Genomic DNA, 23652 nt, shown 5'->3' on the forward strand with positions numbered 1-23652 from the left:
AACAATTTTTGTGTATGAAATATTATATAGTCTTTTTTTTAACATTTAAGATATGTTGTCAGCAGAGGGAACAGCCTATGAAAATGCATGGAGGGTGAAGGCTTGGAGTAAAATATAAAGACATAATTGTGACAAGGAAATTATAAATAATGCATTATCTTTCATAATATGCAGTTCAGCATTCTGGAATTGTATTGGAGTAGACAAAGGAAAGAAGATTAGAGATACAATTGAAAGCATCAAACTCAAAACTCAAAATCTTGCAGAAGGAGCAAGTACTATTTCTTTATTGAGAACCAGGAGGCCGATTTCTCCTTTGTTGCCTGCATGGTGATAAGATTAAGGCATATTACAATTGAGAATCTTAAATAACGTGAATTAATGATAAGTTACAGGAGTAGTTATTATTTTCATCATTAGGAAAGAGGTCTGGTGCATTTAAATTGTCTAAAACTCATCCTGTGCAAACAACTTTTGTTCCTAGTGGAATTCAAATCACAGGGTGGTACTTTATTTCACGACTCACCCTTTTAAACTATTGTGAAGCTGCAAGTCAGGTTTAATTATATTATTGCCAGTCATCTGAAAAATGGCAATTACTTGGAGCTCTTGGTCAGTATTTCCGATTAAAAGTGCCATGGCAAACTAAGTAGGTCATAGGTTCACATCCTGATCATATTACTGTTCTTCTAAAGCCTTGCTTTATTCCTTAGACGAGGAGTGACTCCACCCTTGGAAATGGTGCTTAGGAAAAGCTTGATTGATCAGAAGAGAACAGATAACGTGAAATGAGATGACTTTTGCTGTTATTATTGCTTTACTTTTTGGTTTTTTGTTTTCCTCTTACTAGCCAAAAAAATTATTTGTGACAAACTGGTTCAGCCCTATTTTCCTGTGAGAGATTTGAAGACCTTTTAATAATTCAACAAAGTCCAAAACGTTGATGGATGACTAAAAGCAATGTTTCTGTGACCAAGAGAGAATGAGATCCTACATGTTTATCTGGGGACAAAGTCCAGGGTACTTTTTCCCTGGGGAAGGGAGCATGATACCCATGGAGGAAGGTTATGAAGGTTGGGTTTTTTCCTTTTGAAGAATAAAAACAAGACACAATCCCTGTAAGCCCACATTGGGACTTTCTGACCAAGAAGTTGTGTCCGTTTTGACGAAGGAAAGACAAGAGTGTCTAGAGGTATTTTCTGAATCAGCTGTGCCCTCTTGCTGAGCGCGGTTGTCACTCTAGGTGGTCCTGGTGACTTTGAGAGCAGACTCTTGAGTCTCGTCTTGGTTCCACTGCCTTGTCTTTTGTTGGTGCTGTGGCTGCTTGATAGATCTTTGTTTTGTCGTTAGGTCTGCTGTTGATGAAAAATTTCTTTCAGTTCTAGCCCACTGAGAGCACGTTCCAGCCAAACCTGACACATATTTTCTGGGTGTGGGCATGCCCAGAAGCTAAACATACACCTGCCCTTCTACCATTTTACGTTTTATTTGTGGTTGCAGTAAGTCTCATCGGTATCAGATTTGTATCTTAGCAAAGGTGTCTCTGATTTGAAATCACAGAGGTGTTCTTTTTAGAGTTGGTGTTAGCTGTTTGATCTAAAAGTGCCTGAGGCTCCTTTCCTTCCTGCCTTCCCCTTATCCTAATATCCTCTGAGACGCAATCCTGGAAGTCTCCTCCCTGTTTTACATACTCACAGCACTGTCATAGTTCCCATAAGTCTTCATAAATAACTCCCTCCTCCTTTCTGTTTTTTATTTCTGCCTGTGACTAGAACGTGCTTGCTAGTTGATCCCCAATAGCCATGTTTCATTGGTTTTTCACTCAAAGCAGCATCTTGAAAAAAAAAATTCTTTTGTTCAGCAACTCTGAACTCCTGTGTCTGTTGAGTTTCCACTGTCTGATCTTCTGAGCATCCCACACTCACTCCTTACTCCCCGCAATCCTCATAATTCCTCCTCCATAATAGTCAGTAAAATAAACTCATTCTGCCTCCCCCAGCAGTTTCCTCTGGACCGAGTCCTGTTTTCCTGACCTGTGAACACAAGGATTTGCTGACATTTATTGAGCAACAAGTGACTCTCAGTGTTGGGCACTTTAGTTCCACTGTCTGAAGCCACATAAGAGTGTCGCCTCCTCAGTCTTCTCTCATCTCATCTCATTCTCTTTCCATCTTTGCATGAGAAAAAAATTCTGGGAGGAAACAGAGAGAGGTTGGTAAAAGGGTACAAACTTTTTGTTATAAGATGAATAAGGTCTGAGGATGTAACGTATAACATGGTGACTGTAGTTGATAACACTGCATTGTATAATTAAAATTTGATAAGAGAGTAGAACTTAAATGTTTTCACCAAAAAAGAAAACAAAAGGTGAGGTGATGGATGTGTTAATTAATTCAATAGGGGAAAGTCCTTTCAAACTGTATACGTGTATCAAATCACCACGATGTACACTTTAAATGTCTTACAGTTTTATTTGTCAATTCTACCTCAGTAAAGCTGAGAGAAAAAAGAAAAAAATTCTGAACCATATTTAGGTAGAAATTACATTCTATTTTTTTTTTTTGCTTGAAGAAGATTCTACCTGAGCTAACATCTGTGCCCGTTTTCCTCTATTTGGTATGTGGAACGCCACCACGGCATGGCTTCATGAGTGGTGTGTAGGCCCATGCCCAGAATCCGAACCCACAAGCCCTGGGCTGCCAAAGTGGAGTGTGTGAACTTAACCACTATGCCACCAGGCCGGCCCCTACATTCTATTCTTTACTACCCAAATTCAAATTAGTCCTCCACGCCCTGGAAACTGATCTATTCATTCAACTCGTTTAAAGATTAATCATCTACTATGTGCCAGGCAATGTCTTTGAACTGGAGACACTAAGATAAATGTTGCACAATTTTAGTTATTAAAGAATTCAAAGTATATTGGGAAGATTTTCCAAAGGATGATGATAATAAAATGCAATTGCTATGATAGGGGGATGCAGAAATGGCTGTGGGCACCTAAGAAGAGAGCACATGGGGACAGCACCTCTTGAGGGAAAGACTCCGTAGAGAAGGTGACATCTGAGCAGTCACATCATGTCTGCATGGTGTCCATTCAACACACCAGGGAGGGGAGGGCAGTTCCAGAAAGAAGACCATTGATGCAGAGACCTTAAGAACTGAACAAACATATTTTTCTATGATTGGAAAAGAGGTCACACAAGGAAAAGAAATGGGAGATAATGTTGCAAAGGAAGGGCAGGGACTTCTGTATAAAGGGTCTCAGTTATCTTGCTGAGAAATGTGGAATTATCTTGTAGGCAGTGGAAAAACAACAAAAATTTAAGCAAAAGCAGTTATGGGAAGTTGTCCTTTCTGCCACTGTACATTTTTCACCCGTATTCCCTCTTTAATTGCACTTTCTTTCATCTCCTGGAGTCATGTTCAATTCCTTTAAACATACTCTTAAGTAATGATAATCTCTTATATTCAGTATCTTGGGATCTGAGATCTGATTTGATTAGGCCACTTACCTCCGTTCATATGTATCACCACAGGAAGCACACGACAAGACCTCCCTCACCCCTCGGACTCCAATGCCCATATGACTTGTACATTGCCATCTCTGCCTCCATTTCCTTCCCTTCTCTCTCTTCTTAAACTCTTCACTCCAGAGAAGTTCCAAGTCAATCATCAGCAAAATCCCCTTAATAAGCTACCTATTTTGAGAATATCTCCTTTAGGTTCTTTTTTGTAACTAAAATGGGTGTCTCCATTGATTATATTCTTTCCCTTACATTGCTTCGAAATGGTGGCTGTTCAAGGCCTGAGTCGTGGTGCCCATCCTCCCTTTGTTCTCTTTAATGCCACTTCAAGAACATTCCTCTACCCTTCTCCATAAAATCCTTAAGCTTTGACTGATTTTGTCAGACTGTCCCATCCACTGTCCCTCCTTGGTGTAATCATCTACTAATTGTCAGGTCCTTCTCCCTATTCTTTGATGATTTTATCTCCTGGGTCGGTCCTCCTTCTTCAGTACTCCCTTTATTTTAATTCTTGGTGATCTCGATATACATGTAGATAATATTTCCAGTGTTCCAGGCTCTCAGTTACTGGATCTCCTCTGCAATTTCGTATTCCTTCCTAACTCAGAGACTCACTTCCGTGGGTGTACCCTTGACATTGCTCTTACAAATCTCAATTTTGAATATCTACCATGACTGCCATTGAGTATTTTTCCAGCTCACCCCTGCTAATATCATGATTCTAGTATCCTTTGACCACATCTGAATTTAAGAGTTGATCATAAATTGATCTTATCCCCTTATCCTGTCACAGTCCATCCTCATCCGGTAATGTTATTGCTTCCTTCCTTACATGACATAACTACCATGGCAGGTTAGAAATCACTCCCTTACGTACATATATATATACCCACTATGCCCTTGTGTTTCTCTCTGCTTTTTCTATTTGACTAGTGATACCAACACCCTGGTGAAATCAGCACTGCCACCTTAGTATCTGCACGCACACCACTGAATAAGGCTGGAGAAGAAAGAGACAGCATGCAGTGAAACCAATCTCACTTCAAATTCATGATCCTGAATGCTGCCTGATGATTATTCTGTATTTCCCTAGTCCGTTCTCTTTACGACTCACCTATTCAAATATTTCATGCTTCCTTCTCTCTCCCTTTCCTCTATATTACTCTCAGTTGATGAGTCCTCCTGTTCCACTAAGCGAGTTATAACATTCAGAAGAGATCTTTTAAATCTTCCGCTACCACTTCTGCCCACCTACCAGAATGTGTGCTTTTGTATTCTCCCCTCACTGCTGTGACTGACTGAAATGTGCATGCTCCTAACTGAGGCCAGCCTTGTCCTGTTTCTGCTCACCTATGCTGACTGTATACTTCCAGCCTGAAACCACCTGTGAATTCCACGTGCATGCACTCAACTGGACTGGAATCTCCAACTGAATATTTAAAAGGTGTCTCTAACTTAAAACTCAAAAGATGAACTCCTGGTAACACTATCCACCTCCTGGTAACGCTAACCACTATCCACTCACCCCCACCAAAAAACACACCAAAAATTAGTTCCTCCTGTGGTTTTCTGCATCTCAGTGAATGGTAACTTAATTCTTCCAGTTGCTGGGCCAGAAAATATGGTGTTATCTCTGACCTTTTCCTTTTCTCACACGTTTTCTCTTGTCCTTTAAGAAACTCTGTGATTCCCCTTTCAAAATTTTACTCTTCTGCCCACCTCCATTGCTCCCACTGTGGTCCAGGCCACCAGCATCGTTGCCCTCGTTGCAGTAACTGCAGAAATTGAATCACGCTTCTCCCTTGCCCACAGCACTTGGTTCTCAAGAGCAGTCACCAGAGTGATCCTGTTAAAATGGAAGTCAGATTATGTCCCCCCTCTGCTCAGAAACTTTCAGTGATCCCCACCACAGTCAGACTAGAAGCCAAAACCGTGACTAGTATCTAAAATTCCATACATGTTCCATTTCCTCTCTGACCTCATCCTTTCTCTGCCTTATTATTTCACCTTATCGTGTATAACCATGTAACATCCTATATGGTTTACTTTTCTATCTTGTTTCTTTCAAGTCTCCCTCATTAGAAGGTAAATGCTATGAGGGCAGGGATTTTTTGTAAGTTTTGTTCACTGCTGTATTGCCAGAGCCTAGATCAGTGCCTAACTCATAGTAGGCATGCAATAAAAGGTAACAGAATGAATGGATGATTTAATGAATGAAATTGTTTCCACATGGCTACATTGTATAATCTATTGTGCATGCTAATACTTTTGTGGCTGTGTGATTTACTGTAGTAATTAAAAGGATAATCTCTGAAATCAGACTTAGAGAAATTTGAATTCCATCTGTCTGTACCTTACAAATTGTATTTAATGTCTTCAAGGCTTGTTTTCTTATTTTTAAAGTGGACCTAATAGTGACTCACTCACAGGATGGTTGTAAGAACTAAATGAGAAAATGCAGGTAAATGTTCCGAATGCCCAGAGCAGACTTAGTAAACGTTTAATAAAAATAGTTAATATCTTTTTATTAAAGCTAATACATATTATATTGTTTTTGTTTTTGTCTGTTGATTTTCCCTTTTAAGTCTTATTTTATAAGAGAAGAAGATAAGCTCTTTGAGATTAGAAATGTTAATTTCTATTTCTTTTTAAAGCCCTCTAATTTGTTTCGCACTGGTGTTTCATCAGTTATTCTTTGAGAGCCAGCTGGGTTCCTGAAGTGTTTGGCTCATTTTTGGTATGCTAATGTCGTACCGGGAATCAGCCCCATAGTTTTATCCGTTTTTCTATGACAGAGTACTCCAGATTGGAAAAAATGTTGGTTATGTACCTGGCTTTTGTGTAAAAAGAAAGTAACCCTCTGAAAGGAATTATCACAGTGCGTTAACAAAAAATGGTTGCAAAGGAGTTTTCTAAAAATGACACTCAGGAAGTTCATTGAAATCATTTGCATTTGTAGCAAGTCATCCATATGAATCTTTACATTTATGTTCAATCATGTTAAACTTTTCACTTAGAAACATAACCCTTAGAAGTATAACAGCCCCAGCTGTTTGATGCTCACATGGTTCAACTACATTTTTAGTATTAAATATACAAGTAGGACTGGCTCTTTTCCTCATGATTTTAGTTATGATGATCCAGGAGCAGACAACATGGAGGGGTCATCAGCAGGGGTTTGCCTGCACAGTCAGATCAAGTGTCTCTGAGAGTTTGCACTAAATAGACTTCACTGTGCCACGGATGGGAGAGATGTTCTTTATTTTCAGTGAGAAACAGCCACTCTCAGATAAATATATTTTGTTCAGATTCCCTAGGAATTGATTAGAATTTGTATTTAGAGAGCTAGCCTATGGCTTTTATTTTACACAACTGTATTCCTATATTCTAGACTAGTTATAAAGAAAAGCCTTATTCTAGGAGTTATAGTAACCTGAGTTCTTTTTGCAGCTCTGTAAATACAAAGATGTGCTGTTCTTGACAAGACTTGTCATATCTATACCTTAATTTACTCATCTGTGTACAAGTCGGGATTGTATCTGCCCTATATTTTTGACTGAGTTATTGTCAGAATTGTGTTCCATGTAAAGGCTATAAAAGTGAGATGCTATCTATTTGATGCTTCCCTAATTGGAAGGATATTTCAACAGCAGTAGTAACAATTTCTGATGTTCTGCTCTTTTCAACTTTTATTCTTTGCTCTTCCCTTTCAGTTTCTAAATTTCTGTGACCTCATTATCATCACCTCTTCACACCCCCCCTTTTAAAACAGCATATTGGATTTCACCAATATGAAATCCAATGATAAAGTCATACTGATAGTTGAAATAAAGAGTTCCTCCTATTTTTTTTTGTAAAATTTTGATAACACCAAATTGTCCTTTTCAATTCTGTACTTGGGTATTAGTTACAATAGTGTCTTTTCTTCTCATTTGCACTGGAAATGACTTATTTCTCGTCAAATTGTCCTTTTCAGTTCTGTACTTGGGCTTTACAATAGTGTCTTTTCTTCCCATTTGCACAGGAAATGACTTATTTCTCGTAGCCGTTCACGAACTGGGACATGCTCTGGGGTTGGAGCATTCCAATGACCCCACTGCCATCATGGCTCCCTTTTACCAGTACATGGAAACTGACAACTTCAAGCTACCTAATGATGATTTGCAGGGCATCCAGAAGATATATGGTAGGTGACCACTGTTTCTGTTTGGTTAACCCTACAGTGAAGTCCAGAATTGCTGCTGTGTTTTCTTTTATGAAGTAGATGCTCTAAGCATATGAGAGAGATAAATACTGAAAAAAAAAAAAAGGCAAATGTGGCCTATTGGCAAAAGTCTTCTATCAGTCACGTTTTGTTGGCAACAGTCCCAGATATACAGATTATAGGAAAGTCTATTCACTGATGAACTTTTCTTATTGAGTTCAGTTGAAACCTGCAGTTATAGTAAAGATCTAATAAACTTGAGTAGTTAAAATTCAGGTAAAAAATGTAATAAATGAATGTAACCAATAAAAACAGTGAGAAATATAAGACTTTCATATAAGATGCTGAGACTTTGGTAAAAATTGACAGATGGACTCTCAGTTTATATTAAATGTTAGATAGTTCCTAGATAAATCACTCTTGAAGTTGCGAAAAATAATCTTGTGTGATGGATACAACAAAATGACCTCAAAAGCATGTAATTATTGACTAAGAGTGAAAGTTAACAAATGGCTAAGTATACTAACACATAATTCAAATTAAGTTTCTAATACAGTAAAATCATTTTTATTTATAGTGTTTAGTCAAAAAATGCAAATTAAGACAAAAGGGAGAAAGACTATTGTATATATTTACTATAATCCTAACTCCCTCAATAGAACCATTGACCTTTATAAAGACATTTATTTCACACATAATTGTTAAGAACTTGACATTTATAATTTACATATAGAGAATCTGCTATACTAAATTAATGAAGTGAAGCTTTCATTTTTATAATACAAAGACAAATTGTGTTATCTGTATGTTAATCTCCAGTATCCAGAAGATGTCATTTGCATTTTTAAGTAGCATAAAGTTCACTAATTGGCTTTGCATTCATTAGTTTTTCAATTTCAGTATCTCAGTAGTAAGCATTCTCTCAGGGTTAAAATAAGATTTGGAAAAAAAGGTCAACTTTCATGCTGCTCTTTATTTTGGGGATACTGAGAAAAGAGAAATATCTCGAAAGCAAAATGAAATAGCTCATTTGTTGAATGAGCTGTCCTATGCCTAAGTGTGTGTCATCAGAAATTCCTCCTAAGTGGTTAAGTGAAAAGAGTCTGTTTCTCATGACCTCATGAATTAGCAGTCTAGACTGAAGGTCTGCAAGAGAATATTCTTTCCGTATCTAAATATTAAGTGCAAACAGCTCTGTATTTCTTTTTAAAAACATAAATCCCTTCAGGAATGATGCTTTCCATCTGTACCAAATTATGTGTGTAAACTTTGGCTTGATTTAGAAACCTGTTTTTAGAAATACTTCTTCACATTAATATTTTACTAGTGGTGTTTTAATCAATAGGTGTTTTAGATTCAGTATTCCAATGAAACACTCTTCTAGCAATTTGTCAAAACATTTCATTAGAAGAAAATCATGAAAGTCAGGAAAAGGTTATAAATTACAGTTGGAGACAGAGGGTAGAATAAACATTGATTAGTTAATGTTTATCTTTTAGAAATATTTGCATAGAATCGTTGTCTGTCAAAATCTAGGATTAACTTTGGTGAAAGCTTACATGCATGGTTCCAGTATTCATTTTCATTTATTTATTATTTATGCACCACCTACTTCCAAAAAGATTTGAAAGTAGGTTTTCCAGTAAGGACTGTGGTGAAGCTATAAAAAAAATCATTAAAAATTAACAAAGAAAACCTAGTTACTTGGATCCAGAATTTAACATGATAAGGACAGTTTCTGATAGACTAGGCAATGGTTTGTTGGGTAAGATGGTTTTTTTCCTCAGAAAATATACCATCTTAAAGGCCTCTTAGCTCACTTAGTCTGTGCCTCCACTGATGAGTGTGTCCTCTGTAGTGTATTTTCCAGCTCTATTCCAGTTTTAAGTGAGCCAAGTGCTATCCTCCTATTTTTACCAGGTCCACCTGACAAGATCCCGCCACCAACGAGACCTCTGCCCACAGTGCCCCCACACCGCTCTGTTCCTCCGGCCGACCCCAGGAAGAATGACAGGCCCAAACCCCCGAGGCCTCCCACTGGCAGACCTTCCTATCCTGGAGCCAAACCCAACATCTGCGACGGGAACTTTAACACTCTCGCTATTCTTCGCCGGGAGATGTTTGTTTTCAAGGTAGGAGGCTGTGATTTTTTTTCAACGGTAGATCCAGTGTCTACAGTGTCGCTTCAGAAAACAAGTTCTCATTCATGCTGACACTACCTTCCCAGGCCTCTCGCAGTTAGGAGGTTCAAAAAAAGCATCTTAGACAATAAACGCGCAAATGGGCTTAAATGTCTAGCAGAAGGTTGCGGTAACAGTCTATTTGGGGAATGCTTTTATGTCAGCAGGAGCTAAAATGCCTAGAAATGTGAGGGTAAGAAAATGCCGCGTGTTATGAACAGATAAAAAAGCATAATTTAAACCGTGAGTAGGACCTAATAGGGATGATTTGCTTGGGAGCTCAGCCACTTGCAGGCACGCTGCAGCTTTTCTGTCTTTGGTTTGCACATCTCTATGAGATCCCTACAATTTTGCTTGACAATTAAAGCGTCGTTTTTTAGGAAGAGTATTGATCATTTCTCGAGAGTCTACTGGTAGCCATTTGGGTTAAATCCCCTCTGTGAGACCACCATTTTGGTTTTACATATACATGCTGTTGCTGTTTTCTTTACTCAGGCATTTATATCTACCTAATTGATATTACTTTTTAAAAAGGTTACAAGCTAAACCTAATTTTACATTTTGCTAAATATGCTTTTTAATGCCATTGAGGACTCAGACAGTAACACTGATAAACAATGTATCAAAGTAAGTTATATAATATTGAAAAGTGAATATAGTGTAATACTGAAAAATAGTTTTCTCTCTCAATGCTTGTAAACCAACCTTAAAGATTAATGAAAAATATGTTTTATGTTGGCATGAGAGTATTAAAATAGCCATGTTTTAGCAGTACCATTCAGTTAAAAATAAAATAATGTGCTCTCTTTTTTGGTGGACATGAATCAATAAATAATGAAGTATTCTCCTACTTATACAGAATTTCCTATCTACCAGAGGCTATACTTTAAAAATATAGATTTCAAATAATTTTTAATAGACCAAGTACTCTATTTTCTTTATTGGGAAATAAGCTTTGGATTTGATATAATATGCACAAGAGCATCATACTTTCCAGAAAAAATCGATGCTTTTTTCAAACACATGAATAGATTTTTGAATTCTATAAATGCCCTGCAATGCTTAGTTAGATATCTCCCATTGAATTTAAGTAGATTAATAAATTTAGAGTCAAGGAGTATGAAAAAAAATCTTACTGTATATATGTATCATTACTCATGTGGCTAAGCCCGCAGTAACTAGTTGAAATGAAAATAAAATGTAATCATTTGTTTATTCTACAAGACACCGAATGACAGCTGCAGGATTTTGCTTTCACTCTTTTGGCTGAATTTCACCATCCCATTTTCATACCTTAATATCATGGTGATATGACCAAAGCATCACCCTTATCTGAGAGTATGATGTGGAATTGACTCTGGGTGTATTCTTTTCATTCCTCCTGTCCATCTAATTCGATTGCTGATCTCAAAAGAGACCAGTATCTTCATATCGAATGACCATTTTCACCACCCTCTTTGCTCTGCGTGGTATGGAGCTTAGCCAATGCTCTTGACTGACAACGTGAGGTCCTGTGATCACTGGTTCCTGGAATCAAGAATGGATAAAAAGTTTAAAGACCAGCTCTCAAGCAGTAGCCACTATTTTCAATATCATCACAGGGTTATAAAAAACATGAGTAAAGCCAGCTTCTCTGAACACCCATGTGACCTTGGGTTCCTTAATCAAAACTCTCTACAAGACAGAGCTCCTGAACTGTCTGAATTTAATTTCTTTTTTCAGAAGTTCCCGTTCTCTTTCTAAGAATAATTTTTGTTGAAGATGTCTTCTGTTAGGCATTCCATTCTTCTTAATCTCCACTTATCTAATGGACTTTGTGTCACATAACTTCATAATTTTCATACTCCCCTACTCTTTCATATAGTGAGTATGTGTGCCCAGGGGGGCTTACTAGACACCGAGGCTGTGTGAATAGAAGGTAGCACCCCCATCTTTATGGAGCTCATGCTCCAGGAGTGAAGACAAACATGAACCCAAATACTTCTAAGACACAGAAGTAAAAGGTACAACATTGACATGAAGAGAAAGTACTGAAGTGTGATTGATTAGATCAAGAAAACTTGACTGAGAAAAGGCTTATGTTGAATTTTGAGAACTTTCCTAGACACATTAAAGAAATTGGTATTTGGTATACTAAAAAGTGGGTATATTGAGGGAGAGAAGACAGACATGTTAACTCTAGTGCAAAAGGATAAATGATATAAATCAGGAACATATAAGATTTGATCAAAGCGAAGAGAGCATGATCGAGTGTTGCTGCTCTTGGTTAATAGCTACTGTGGACTGGGTGACTACTATGTGTTTGGATGTGTGCTAGGCACTTTACATCCATAATCTCTGAACCTTATAATAACACTGCAAGATGGACACACATGAGAAAACTGAGATCAGAGAAGCTAAGTACTTACTCTCAGTTATAAGGTTTGTCAATAGTGTGGTCAGTACTTGAACACGGTCTACTTGATTCCAAATCTAGGTTTTCACGCTAAGCTTGGCTACCTGAAAGAGTTAGGGAAAATCTCAAAAGAAAGGTGAACTTATTATATTTTAAAAAAATAAACATTCAAGAAATGTTTATCGAGCTCCTACTGGGAGTTGCTGTTTTGGGCACTGGCAATATAGCAGTAAAGAGGACAGTCTGGACCCTGGTTTCTTGGGGCTTACGTTCTAGTTTCCAAAGTGGACGGTGGTGAGAGGGCTCACACAGAGGTTCCCCACGTTGTCACGGAAGGATGTGGGGAAGCATCCACATGACCAAGCCCCCAAATTCTGTTTTTCCTTGTTAAGGACTTCTGGTCTCCTCACTTCTCCCACTATGCACGCACAGTCTCAGCTACGTTCACCTCTAAATTAGTGTCGTTTCCCCAGACCTGATCTTCCTGCCTGACATTACTCTCTGCCCGTCTCTCTTGTGTGCCCCTGCCTTTTTAGTTTTCCTTTAATGTATTCATCATTAGTTTTCATAGTTTGCTCCTTATCGACTATCCTGTCGATAGACCCACTATCCCATTGATAGACCCACTATTTGATCTCACTTTTACTAATGTAACTTGATTTTCTACTTTTCTTCATTACAAATTCTCTATACAAATTAGAAACCTGTTTATCTCCTCAGCCCTTGCCCACCCAGCACTCATTTCACTTGAGTTTCAATGTCTGGGGCTTCTTTGCAGACCTCTGCTTATCAAAACTTCCCTCCTCAGCATCTACCATGTGTCCCAACCTCTGACTGTTCTTCAACCCAAAATCTCTTTCTAGTGATTTTTATATTTATTCTCGACATCCAATTAGCATGTTTTTAATTTCTGTCTGCTATAATTATTTCTCGTTGTAACGTGTTCCTTAACTAGATTATAAACTTCTTCAGAGCAAGGATTGGTTCGTATGGGCTTCATCACGCTCAAGCTAATGAATAGGGATCTCAATATAACAATTGTTTAATTAAACTATAGCTAGTTTGTTTATACAACAATAATCAACCAATATGACATTACTTAAAGTATTTCATTCTGCTAATTTGTTAATCCTTGCCCAAAGATTTGCATGAGTATTATTTACTTAAATTCTATATATATCATTTTTAAGTAAAAAATAAGAAAACCTAGATGTAAGTAAAAGGTAACATCATTAGGTAATTTTGTTTTCTTATTGGAAAGGAGTGTTTCTTTTAATAGGAGTTTCAGCATCATTCTTTTGGGTGGCAAGCTTCCTCTTAGGGGATTTGATTGACATTGAACTCATTTATTTAAGGTGAGTTCACCTGGATGTGTGTTTCTATATGGGACTATAAATAAATTATATATAGAATATTATATATTATAAACATTATATATGTTTAAAATGTATTTAAAATTCTGTTTTTATGCATGAGAAAATTAAGCCTTCCATGCAGCTTCATAATCTTTAGGGAATGTAAACCACCTGAAGCAAGGAAATGAAAATCAAAACAAAATGCCAAGGAACAGAGAAACAAAATAGCAATAACAAAAGAAGCTTTGTCCTCACTTTGGAGTAGGTGATCTTTGAGTGTGTTCCCTGAAGCATGTAAGCTTTATATATGTCATGGTGGGGCTACTCTGGCTGAGTTGACAGTAGCAAGATCTGATTGTTCAAATGAATACTCCCCAAGTTCCTTTGGACTACAAGATAAAAACACTGAATATTTAGTTATTTTGTGGTGGGAAAGAAAGCAGAAAGCAGAATTAGCCAGACTTGTACAGGATAATTTTTAGTACACGATATTTTGTTATATATGGAAGAATGCAATGGTAACTATATTCTTCCTGAAGCTGAGACTAGGTAGAAAAACTGGAGGTGTTTTAGCACCAAAAAAAGGGATGATTCCATTTGGCTACTGACCAGTTCTTTATTTCAAGGGGAACACGCTAAGGCCGGCGCTGTACACTAGAGCTAGAGAGTGTTAAGATAGTGTTAATTAAGGGGCAATGCTGTCATGGACCAGCATTCAAGGAAGTACAGTAAAGGGTCTTCCTAATTAATGTAGAAGAGCAAAGCTCACGGCTCTAAGAAAAGCATTTCATCATTTAGCACCGCCCCCCCCAAAAAAATTAAACCAACACAGAAGTCATTTGGTTCGTTTTCCTTTGTCACATTCTTGTCTGCTCATTTATCACAAAACTGTTTGTTCTTAAATATGACCATCTTTACTTGTGACCACCCACTTAATTCTACTGAAGAATCATAGTTCGTGTATTTCTATAGAAACAGACTTGTCCAGAAACAGACTTAAACAGAACTTAACTCCGTTGAAGGTACAATGTCCCATTAGCCAATCCTCGTAAGTACAGGACATGAGCCAATTTTGTTTCATAAAAGAAGAGATTTTATATGAGAGAGAGAGAGAAAAGAATACAGATGTTTATTGAAAGAGATAGTTTAGAGGTATAAGATTTTGTCCTCAGTTATATTTCCATAACATTGATTTGTGACTAAACTCTTCACAATTGATCAAAATTGAAGTTTTTGATTTTTCCGTTCAGTAGCTTAGTGTCTCTTGGTATTGAATGTCAATTTCTTTCTCACTCTATGCTAAATGTCACCCCATGGACCAAGATTTACTCCTCTCATTCATTTTATTTTATTTAAAATTTTTCTTCCTTTGTTGCATGTTCCTGTGTTTCAACTCAACTGTCCTGAAATCTGGACCTGTGTCTTGTTCACATCGCTTATATAACTATATCACATTGCACACACAGAATATTTATTCAATTTTTTGAGTGTATATTGAGACTTTTCAGTATATATCATCCTGAACTTTTAGAATTAAAGAAGTTGAAAATCTGTTCTTTCCCTTTAAATGCTTAAATCCTATCAAGGAAAGGGCAGCATATAATTATCAATCAGAAATGCTTCCTTTTGAGTTTAAGCCCACAAAACAGAGAACAGTAATGGCCCTTTGGGGGTTATTGGGTTGAGTTTTATTACTGGGGAATAATAAAATAATAGAAACAACCGTAGAGTCCAGGTAGAGAGACTTCCCAGTTCCCAACAAGCAGTCTGGTCCAGGATAAGGAGAAAACCCGAATGTCCAAATCACCAGGGCGAACGTCTTTGGTCTGCTATCAGAGGTGTGTACGCGTAGAGAAGTGAAGTGGGGAAGCACGAGAGTCGCCTATTCAAGCTCCTCCTTGACCTCTCCACTCAGATGCCAAATTCAACATGCCTGAAGCTGAGCTACTGATCTTCCTTCACAGACCTTCCCCCTCTGCTTCTCTCTTTCTTTCCAAAATAACAGCAACACCATTTTCCTGTTTATTTAATAAATAAATCCCAAAAGGTGGAGCCAAATCCTGTTGGCCCTACCTTCAAAATCCATTAAGATTCTAGCCATTTCCCCTCAGTGTCTGACTCAGAGTAGAAGCCAAGGTTCTTACCAGACAGTCTCACTTCTGTGTGTATATCAAAAGGAAATAAAATCACAATATTTAAGTCCTGGAGATGTAATATACAGCATGGTGACTACAATTAATAATAAAACGTATTGATTACTTGAAATTTGCTAAGAGAGTAGATCTCAGGTGTTCTCACCACGTACACACACAAAACACACACAAAATTAGTAACTAGATGAGGTGATGGATATGTTTATTAGTTTGCATGTGGTAATCATTTCACAATGTATACTTATATCAAATCATCAAATTGTGCACCTTAAATATATGCAATTTTTTTTTGTCAATAATGCCTCAATAAAGTTGGGGGAAAAAAGCCAAGGTACTTTCAGTTGCCCACAAGGCTGCATAATCAGCCTATTTCACTCTGCCTCTCTGATCTCAACTACTCTTTCTTATTCTGCTCATTTTTACTCAATTTCAGCCACACTTGTCTCCCTGCTGTTTTTTCAACTTGCCAGGCACTCCTGGCTTTCCAGGTCTTTCCCTGTCAATACCAAATGTTCACGTATCTTCCAGATTTCTGCTGCTGTTTGTAAAGCAGCATGGGACTAGTTATTCAAAAGGGGACAACAGTATTTGTAGAAATTCAGGAAAGTTCACTGTGGGTTTTATATAAACTTGGTGCCGTTTTTGTGACCCCAAAGAATGGATTTGTCTTCTACAGTTGGAAGAATTCTCTCCTAGCCCTCAACCTAATGATGTCACTCATTCCTGTTGGCTAGTTGTGTGTTCTTGTTTGCATCAATATGAGATAATTCTTAAACTCCTAGATGTTAGAGATAGACTTAGAGTTGGATCCCGTTTGTCATAGGCTCCAGGCAAGGGCTGTAACTACTCCCCTATTTACTGCTGGATTGCACAGTGGCCTGCACATAGATAATACACATTTGTTAAATATCTCTGAGCTTACTTTCCTCATCTATATAATAGCTAATAAATTCCATCCTAGGTATATGGTAAGCTCGGGAAATGGCAGCTATTATGTACCAAGACAGACTCAGCATTTTGAAATACTCATTATATTCGTTAACTCAAATTCCCGTGCTATTTGAAATTATTTTTAGAAATAACTTTTAACTGAATAAAGATCAAAGAAAATGGCTCTCATTCTTATGGTATAAGGGAAAGGAATGGAATGATTTGTTATTGTTGTTGTTCACGTCACTTTACTCAATGAGATGATTAAAAATGTTCTGTTGGCAGAAAAATCCAAAAAGTGTTTTACAAACAAAAAAATGCTAAGGGAAGTTACATAGTGCAGGGTACTCTAAAATTTCTCTGAGTCATAGCTTAATACTATACTGCCAGAAAGTATTAGCTGATAATATTAATAGTAGGTTGTAATTGGGGCTGGGTTCACATAAGACCAGAGGGAGCCGTCTCCAAGACAATGTACACAGAGAACTGATTAAAATTTCTTTGTAATACAAATCATAGTCTTTCAAATACTTTAGGTAAACATTTTAGGAAGCAACTGAAATTGTGTGTAGTACTGCACTTTAATGTCAATATTAATTGATTTTCAAAATATTTGTATTCAATTATGGTTTAAGATTTATTCCTTGAAACCCTTGAATTCTATTGACTTTTCCTGACTGCGTAAGCATTTGGGGCAAGTGTGTAGGTAGTCAGTAGAATGGATTCACAATCAACTGAGTTTCCAATTTTTTCTCTAGTCACTTTATTTTTGGGTGACTTTAAGCATTTTAAACATCTATTTGCATACTCGTTTTGGATTCAGTAAAACTATTTTTATTCGTAATATAAAGCAGAACATTTAATATATGCTTACAGTGCATATTTTGGAGACTAAAGTATGTTTTATCATGTCCATTTTATTTTGATATAAATTTATAATATGAATATGGCAATTCTATATAGTCATGCAAAAATGTTTTCTGAAAGTGTTATTAATTGTGAGCTTATTTGAAAAACCCTTTCACTCCATGACAGTATTAATCTTCCAATTCTAAAAATTATTAATAATCTAAATCTTTTCAGTGTCAAAAATATATATTTTCATGATCATGTTTGTCATAATCTATATCTTTATATTGAGATTTTTATATAGAAGGTGCTCATATTCACAATTCATGGTTCAAAGCACTTTTACCTTAATGCAGGATTAATAAGCAAAGATTAGTTCAAGATTTATACTGTACATAAAAAGTTTCTTTTTATTTTAGAAGTTTTAAAAATAGCACTTTTCTATGTTTTTGTTCATCTTTGGCATTTGACATTTTACCTCTTATATTTCCATAAAGCAAAAATGAGACTTTTTTCCCACTACCTTTTTAAACTTCCAGTGAGCAGTGTTGTGATTATCACTGAGCCTTGTGGATTATGTGAAGTTATTTAAACCTTCAGCCAGCTCTTCAGAATTTCTTAGGAGCACCTATTTATTTTCTTTTGCAAGTGGGTCTTACATGTGTCAATATTTAAAACAAAGTAGAGACCAGAGCTATCATTATTTGCAAATTATGTAACAATTTACCTGAAAAATTCCATGAAAATCAACAGAAAAAAATTAAAACTATTAACAATGTCAAGAAAGATGTCCTGGGGGTCGGCCTGGTTGTGTAGTGGTTAAGTTCTCATGCTCCGCTTGGCAGCCCTGGCTTCGCAGGTTCAGATCTTGTAGGTCTGTACCTACACGCTGCTCGTCGAGCTATGCTGGGGCAGTGTCCCATATACAAAAAATAGAGGAAGCTTGGCACAGGTGTTAGCTCAGGGTGAATCTTCCTCAAGTAAAAAGAGGAAGATTGGCAACATGTTAGCTCAAGGCCAATCTTCCTCACCAAAAAAAAATAAAAAAGAGAGAGAGAAATGTCCTGAACCTTAGTAAAAAATTGAAATATAGCTTTTCTAGTAAGCACTGAGACTATATAATTGAAAAATAATTTTTTTGACATAAAAAAGCAACTCATAGGGGCCGGCCCTGTGGCATAGTGGTTAAGTTCAGCGCACTCTGCTTTGGCGGGCTGGGTTCTCAGGTTCAGATCCTGGGCATGGACCTTCACCACTTGTCAACCATGCTGTGGCAGTGACCCATATACAAAATAGAGACATATGGGCACAGATGTTAGCCCAGGGCCAATCTTCCTCAAGCAAAAAGAGGAGGATTAGCAACGGATGTTAGCTTAGGACAAATCTTCCTCAAAAAAAAAAAATTTAAAAAATAGCAACTGATAGAATTAAACTTAACTAGCAATACCTGGCCCATTGGCAGTATTCAATAAATATTAAATGATCAATATTTTTACGTCTAATGCTGTCTTCTCTGCATTTAACTTCCATGAAAGTAGTTCTTGATGGTTTTTTTCATTCTTCTATATGTACTTCTTGTGCTACTGTAAAGTCAGAGCACTATATTGTCATGACTATTTTAAAGAAACTCTCGGTACTATCAATAGCAAATGAATAAGACTGAAAAAAATATTTCAAGTTTAAATCACAGCATTAGTGTATCTTACAATAAACAGGAAAACATGCATAGTTTCCAAATTAGTAATCCATGCCTGGTAATGCTGAAATAATGAAGAAAATCTCACATGAACAATGGTATTCATTGCAACTTTCTTGCCAGTAGAAAAAAATTTGGCGAGCAACGCAAATTATCCAGTAATATGGTAGTGGTATAGCAAACAATAGCACGTCAACTCAGTGGAATATAATGCAATCATTTGAAAGGTTAATTATGGAGAATGTATGAAACAAGACATGATTATGATGTATACACAAAGGAAATGGTAAAATATAAAATTTTATGTTATCATGAATTGCTTTATTTGAAATGTGTCTGTTAACAAGGCATAGAAATGATAGAAAAATTACCTTAGACAAATCTTAGAATGATAGAATTGTGAGTAGATTTTTAAAATATGTACTATTGTGATAATGTTGTATATACATTTAATAGCTCAAAATATAGTGGCATAAAAGAAGCTTGATAATTGTGAAGGTTGTAATATATTAAGTGATGGTGAAACCATATCATTTTCAAAAAATATAGGAAGGCAGACGCTATTAAAGTATTCATTGGAATTTTCCCTTAGACTGTGACTAAAAATGCCCTTATTCAAAATTACAATGACGAGTTTTGGTAATATAATTTAACCTGAATAGCAAAGATATCCAATTAGATGAGGGTCTATGTCCACTATGCATTAATCTCAAGTGGGAATAGCCTCTAGTGAATCAAGCTAACTAAATATTTTGTTTGTCTACAGTTTTACTGTTTTGTAGGAACCATGGTGAGAATTTATTCAGTTTACTATAGAAATACTCTAAAATCAGGCAAAGTGACAAGATATTTGGCAATTAATCCAAAGAGTGTTGTTAATTTATACAATGTGAGGACTGTCATATAGCAAAGGTTTTCAGCTCAACAAACATGGTAAATTGTAAGCTGTGCAACGCACTTAGCACAGAGACCAGTAGAGAGCAAATGCTCAGGTAATTCAGGCAACTGCTATTATTGTTGTAATAGTTGTTGATGATGTTATTATTACTACTACTATTAGTGTTGTGCAAAGCACTACGGTTGACCTTAAAGAGATTGCAAAGAATGTTACCACACCAGGTCCATTTTTGCTCACCACTGAGAAAGCCAAACACCAAGACGATGAGATTGCAGAGAGAGAGAGGGTTTAATCACAAGGCAGCCAAGTATGGAAACAGGAGAATGAATCTCAAATCCAATTCCCCGAAAATAGGGACTCGGGGATATTTATGGGGTAGGGGGCAGGATGGTGTGAAGTGTGGAGAAAGAGCTTGGAGATGAGGAAAGGTGAGGTAATTGATGATCTGCACAAGCATAGGCAGGCTTCATGCCTGTTCGTAGGACGCATGTTCACAGAATGGCGGTGTTAGCATGCCCTGAGCTTGGAGATTTAACCTCCCTACATCAAAAGGTCACTTATTGGACATGTCTGCTTATCAGACACATGTCTGCGGGGGCCCAGTTGATGCGTTGGTGTTCTCAATCCGGCCTGAAGTGGACAAGGTTTTCAGTTCCTGAAAAAAATAGTTCAAACACCCATTACCGTGGTGACCCCTGCTCCAGGGGGATTTTACCTATAGGAACCTAGTGGGAGTCAGATAGCATATTGCCTAAACAACACAGTTAACAATGGGCAAGTTTATCATGCAGATTTAAGTCCTCACCTTCCGTTCTGATAAGTTTCTAGGTGAGGCCATCCCCCCTTTCTTCCTCGTACAGAAAAGAAGATACCTTTACAAGTGGAGATTTCCTTTACAAATGTAAGTGTCTCTTACAAAGGGTAACCAGAACTAAGAATGGGCTTAGTAAGGACCCTCCCAGATACCTGGAGATGTCTATGGTGACGGCCTGTTTTAGGGGCATGCCTCCCAACCCAAACTTTTTTGGTCAGTTAGGGAGGGTGGGGGTCAAAGTGTCTTTCAGGCAGAGACATATTTTGAGGTGGCCAATTCTGATCACCCATAGTTACTAGCTGCTTAATCGTCAATGGCTAACTGTTTGCCAGTTTCAAAAAGTCTATGACAACATTACTTGCACTGAAGAAACTAACTACTGTATTCTTTTATTCATTCTTTTTTATTCTTTAATTCATTTAAGTTTTGACTGGCTACCAAATAATAGTTAGACATTGGGAATGAAACGATGGCCAAGTCACTCCCTGTTCCTTCTCTGTGGAGGTAATAGTCTAGCAGAAGAGACATCAGTAACTCGATTGTCACAATGCATTGTGATATGCTGTGATAGGCTAATGCACAGGAGGGCCACGTGAACTTGGAAGACTTCTTATGGAGGAGATCTGACCTGCATCTGTAAGGGCCATGTGAAGTTAGCCAAGCTTGGAGGTAAGAAGGGGTGCGGAGCAATGGGAAGCTAATGAAGCTTAGTATAGAAATCCGACATGAGACTGGGGAGACACGAGTGGGGCTGCTTCATAAGGGATCTTCCATGCCATGTTGAGAACTTGAGGCTGCGTCTGCAGGCTGGTTAACTGGCCAACAGAACTGAGTAGGAGTGACTAGGTAGGAACAGAATGTGGGGACAGAGCTAATGAGAAATGTTGAGCAAATACTGGTTCCTGGGAGAGGGACTGGTGAGAGCAAGACAGAGCCCCATTCCTAAAAGGTGGGATTGAAGACAACTAGCAACACAGGGATTTGAGGATCAGGATGAAAGGGCAGGTCTAAGAGTTGCAACACCAGGAATGGGTGGCTGGATGAATCTCAGAGGGCCAGGACTGAATTTTTAAAAAAAAATAGAGCTTGCCTTTAAAGGTCACAGGGAGCTGAAATTGGGAAGGGAATCCGAGAGGGCCAGACAACAAGAAGATGTCCTCCCCGGAACTGGATGGTCTTTCAAGTACCAGAATCTTGTGACTCCTGTAAAAAGAAGTTACGTTTTCCTTTCTCTGTATAAATATTATTTACTGAAACTTTATTCAAAAGAAAGGCGCATCATATTCTTAATCTGTTTTATAAGGACAAGACGCATTTTAGTGGAGAATGAAGTGTGGCGATTGTTAGACCGCTGCTCTTTGCCTCTCCTAGGACAGTCGCCGAGTCTGTGCGTTGGTCAGGCTGCACTGCTTCCCTTGTAAAGGGCATTACTTGCGACAGTTACTGGTCAGAACATTAAGCAAATAAAGGCTGTTTATATCCTTGAGCCGACGCTCAAAGGAGCTGATGTAAGAGCTGGCCATCCGTGTGCCACTGACACGTAAACCTCCTCATTCATAATCCTCAAGTCCCTCGAAACAGACATCATTCTCCAAGTTGTCCACAAACTCGCAGTTACCACCAGGAAGAGAAATGCTGAAGCTTCTGGCTGATTCCTGAAACTTTTACATATAACGTTATAAATTAACTAAAATATCTTCATTATGTATATCAACCTCATTTCCCTATTGCTCACGTAAACAAAGGATCAAATAAAAGATGAAAAGTAAATTATATGATTAGAATTCTGAAGACTGTTGAAAAAATCACGCAGTTTACTAAATATACATGTAAGGACAATTCCCCTAACCCCCTCTTGGGTATATGTGGGAGATTTTTTTTTTCATTGCGTAAATGCATGATGTGGGAAATAGTTTATGTAGGAAAATACAGGGAATGGTTGCTGGTGTTTAGTCATATTTAATTAATTTAGTTGTTTGATGAATTTGTATTGCGTCCCTGTTGTGTTGAAGAAAATATAGTAGATGGTGGTAAAAATGGAAAAGCCCAGGCTTTAGGATTCCACCACTGACTCTGCTTTTCTTCTGTAAGATGAGAATCTTTGTAGCTACCTCAATGCCACCGCCCTTAAAGAGCTTACAGTTCGGTGTGGGAAACAGCCAGTAATCACCGAATCAGAAGATGAGTAAAATGATCCCTGTAGTAACTGCAAAGGAAAGAAGGTATATGGTGCAATAAAAACATACAAACAGTTGTTTGTTTCTGTTTTTAAAACTTGATCAGTAATATCAGGGAAGGCTTTTCTGAGGAAGAGATACTTGAACTGACAATGAGCTATCTCCTGTTTTTGGTAAGAAAACAACATATTCTGCCAAAAAGAAATCTAGACTAGAAGTCAAGAGCCATGGCTGTTGGTGCAGGATATTGTTACTGTGAGGAGAATTTCCATTTTTGGTCTATAAACTTCATATATATCAAATGAGGCAAATAATAATAGCTGGGTAACCCATCTCGCCATGAGGTGACATACGTGAAACGCATTCGATGTTTCAAAGAGCTGCACTAATATGAGACATTGACATCATTGGCACAAATTTGAGGGTGAATTTTGTTTTTAGTACGTGATACCATTATGTAAGTTTTACGGTTTT

At 37.5% G+C, this 23652-nt stretch overlaps 1 protein-coding gene across 1 annotated transcript in view; it reads left to right on the forward strand.

Moving 5' to 3' along the window:
- Nucleotides 1–23652, forward strand: part of MMP16 (matrix metallopeptidase 16) — a 299991-nt gene that overhangs the window by 210998 nt on the left and 65341 nt on the right. Inside the window, exons 5-6 of the mRNA XM_004441129.3 lie at nucleotides 7552–7713; nucleotides 9652–9863. Of these exons, the coding sequence (XP_004441186.1) occupies nucleotides 7552–7713; nucleotides 9652–9863 (374 nt within the window). The remainder of the gene's footprint in view (nucleotides 1–7551; nucleotides 7714–9651; nucleotides 9864–23652) is intronic.

This window comes from Ceratotherium simum, chromosome 31 (assembly GCF_057802395.1).
Source record: "Ceratotherium simum simum isolate JZ-2026a chromosome 31, ASM5780239v1, whole genome shotgun sequence".
Taxonomy (NCBI): domain Eukaryota; kingdom Metazoa; phylum Chordata; class Mammalia; order Perissodactyla; family Rhinocerotidae; genus Ceratotherium; species Ceratotherium simum.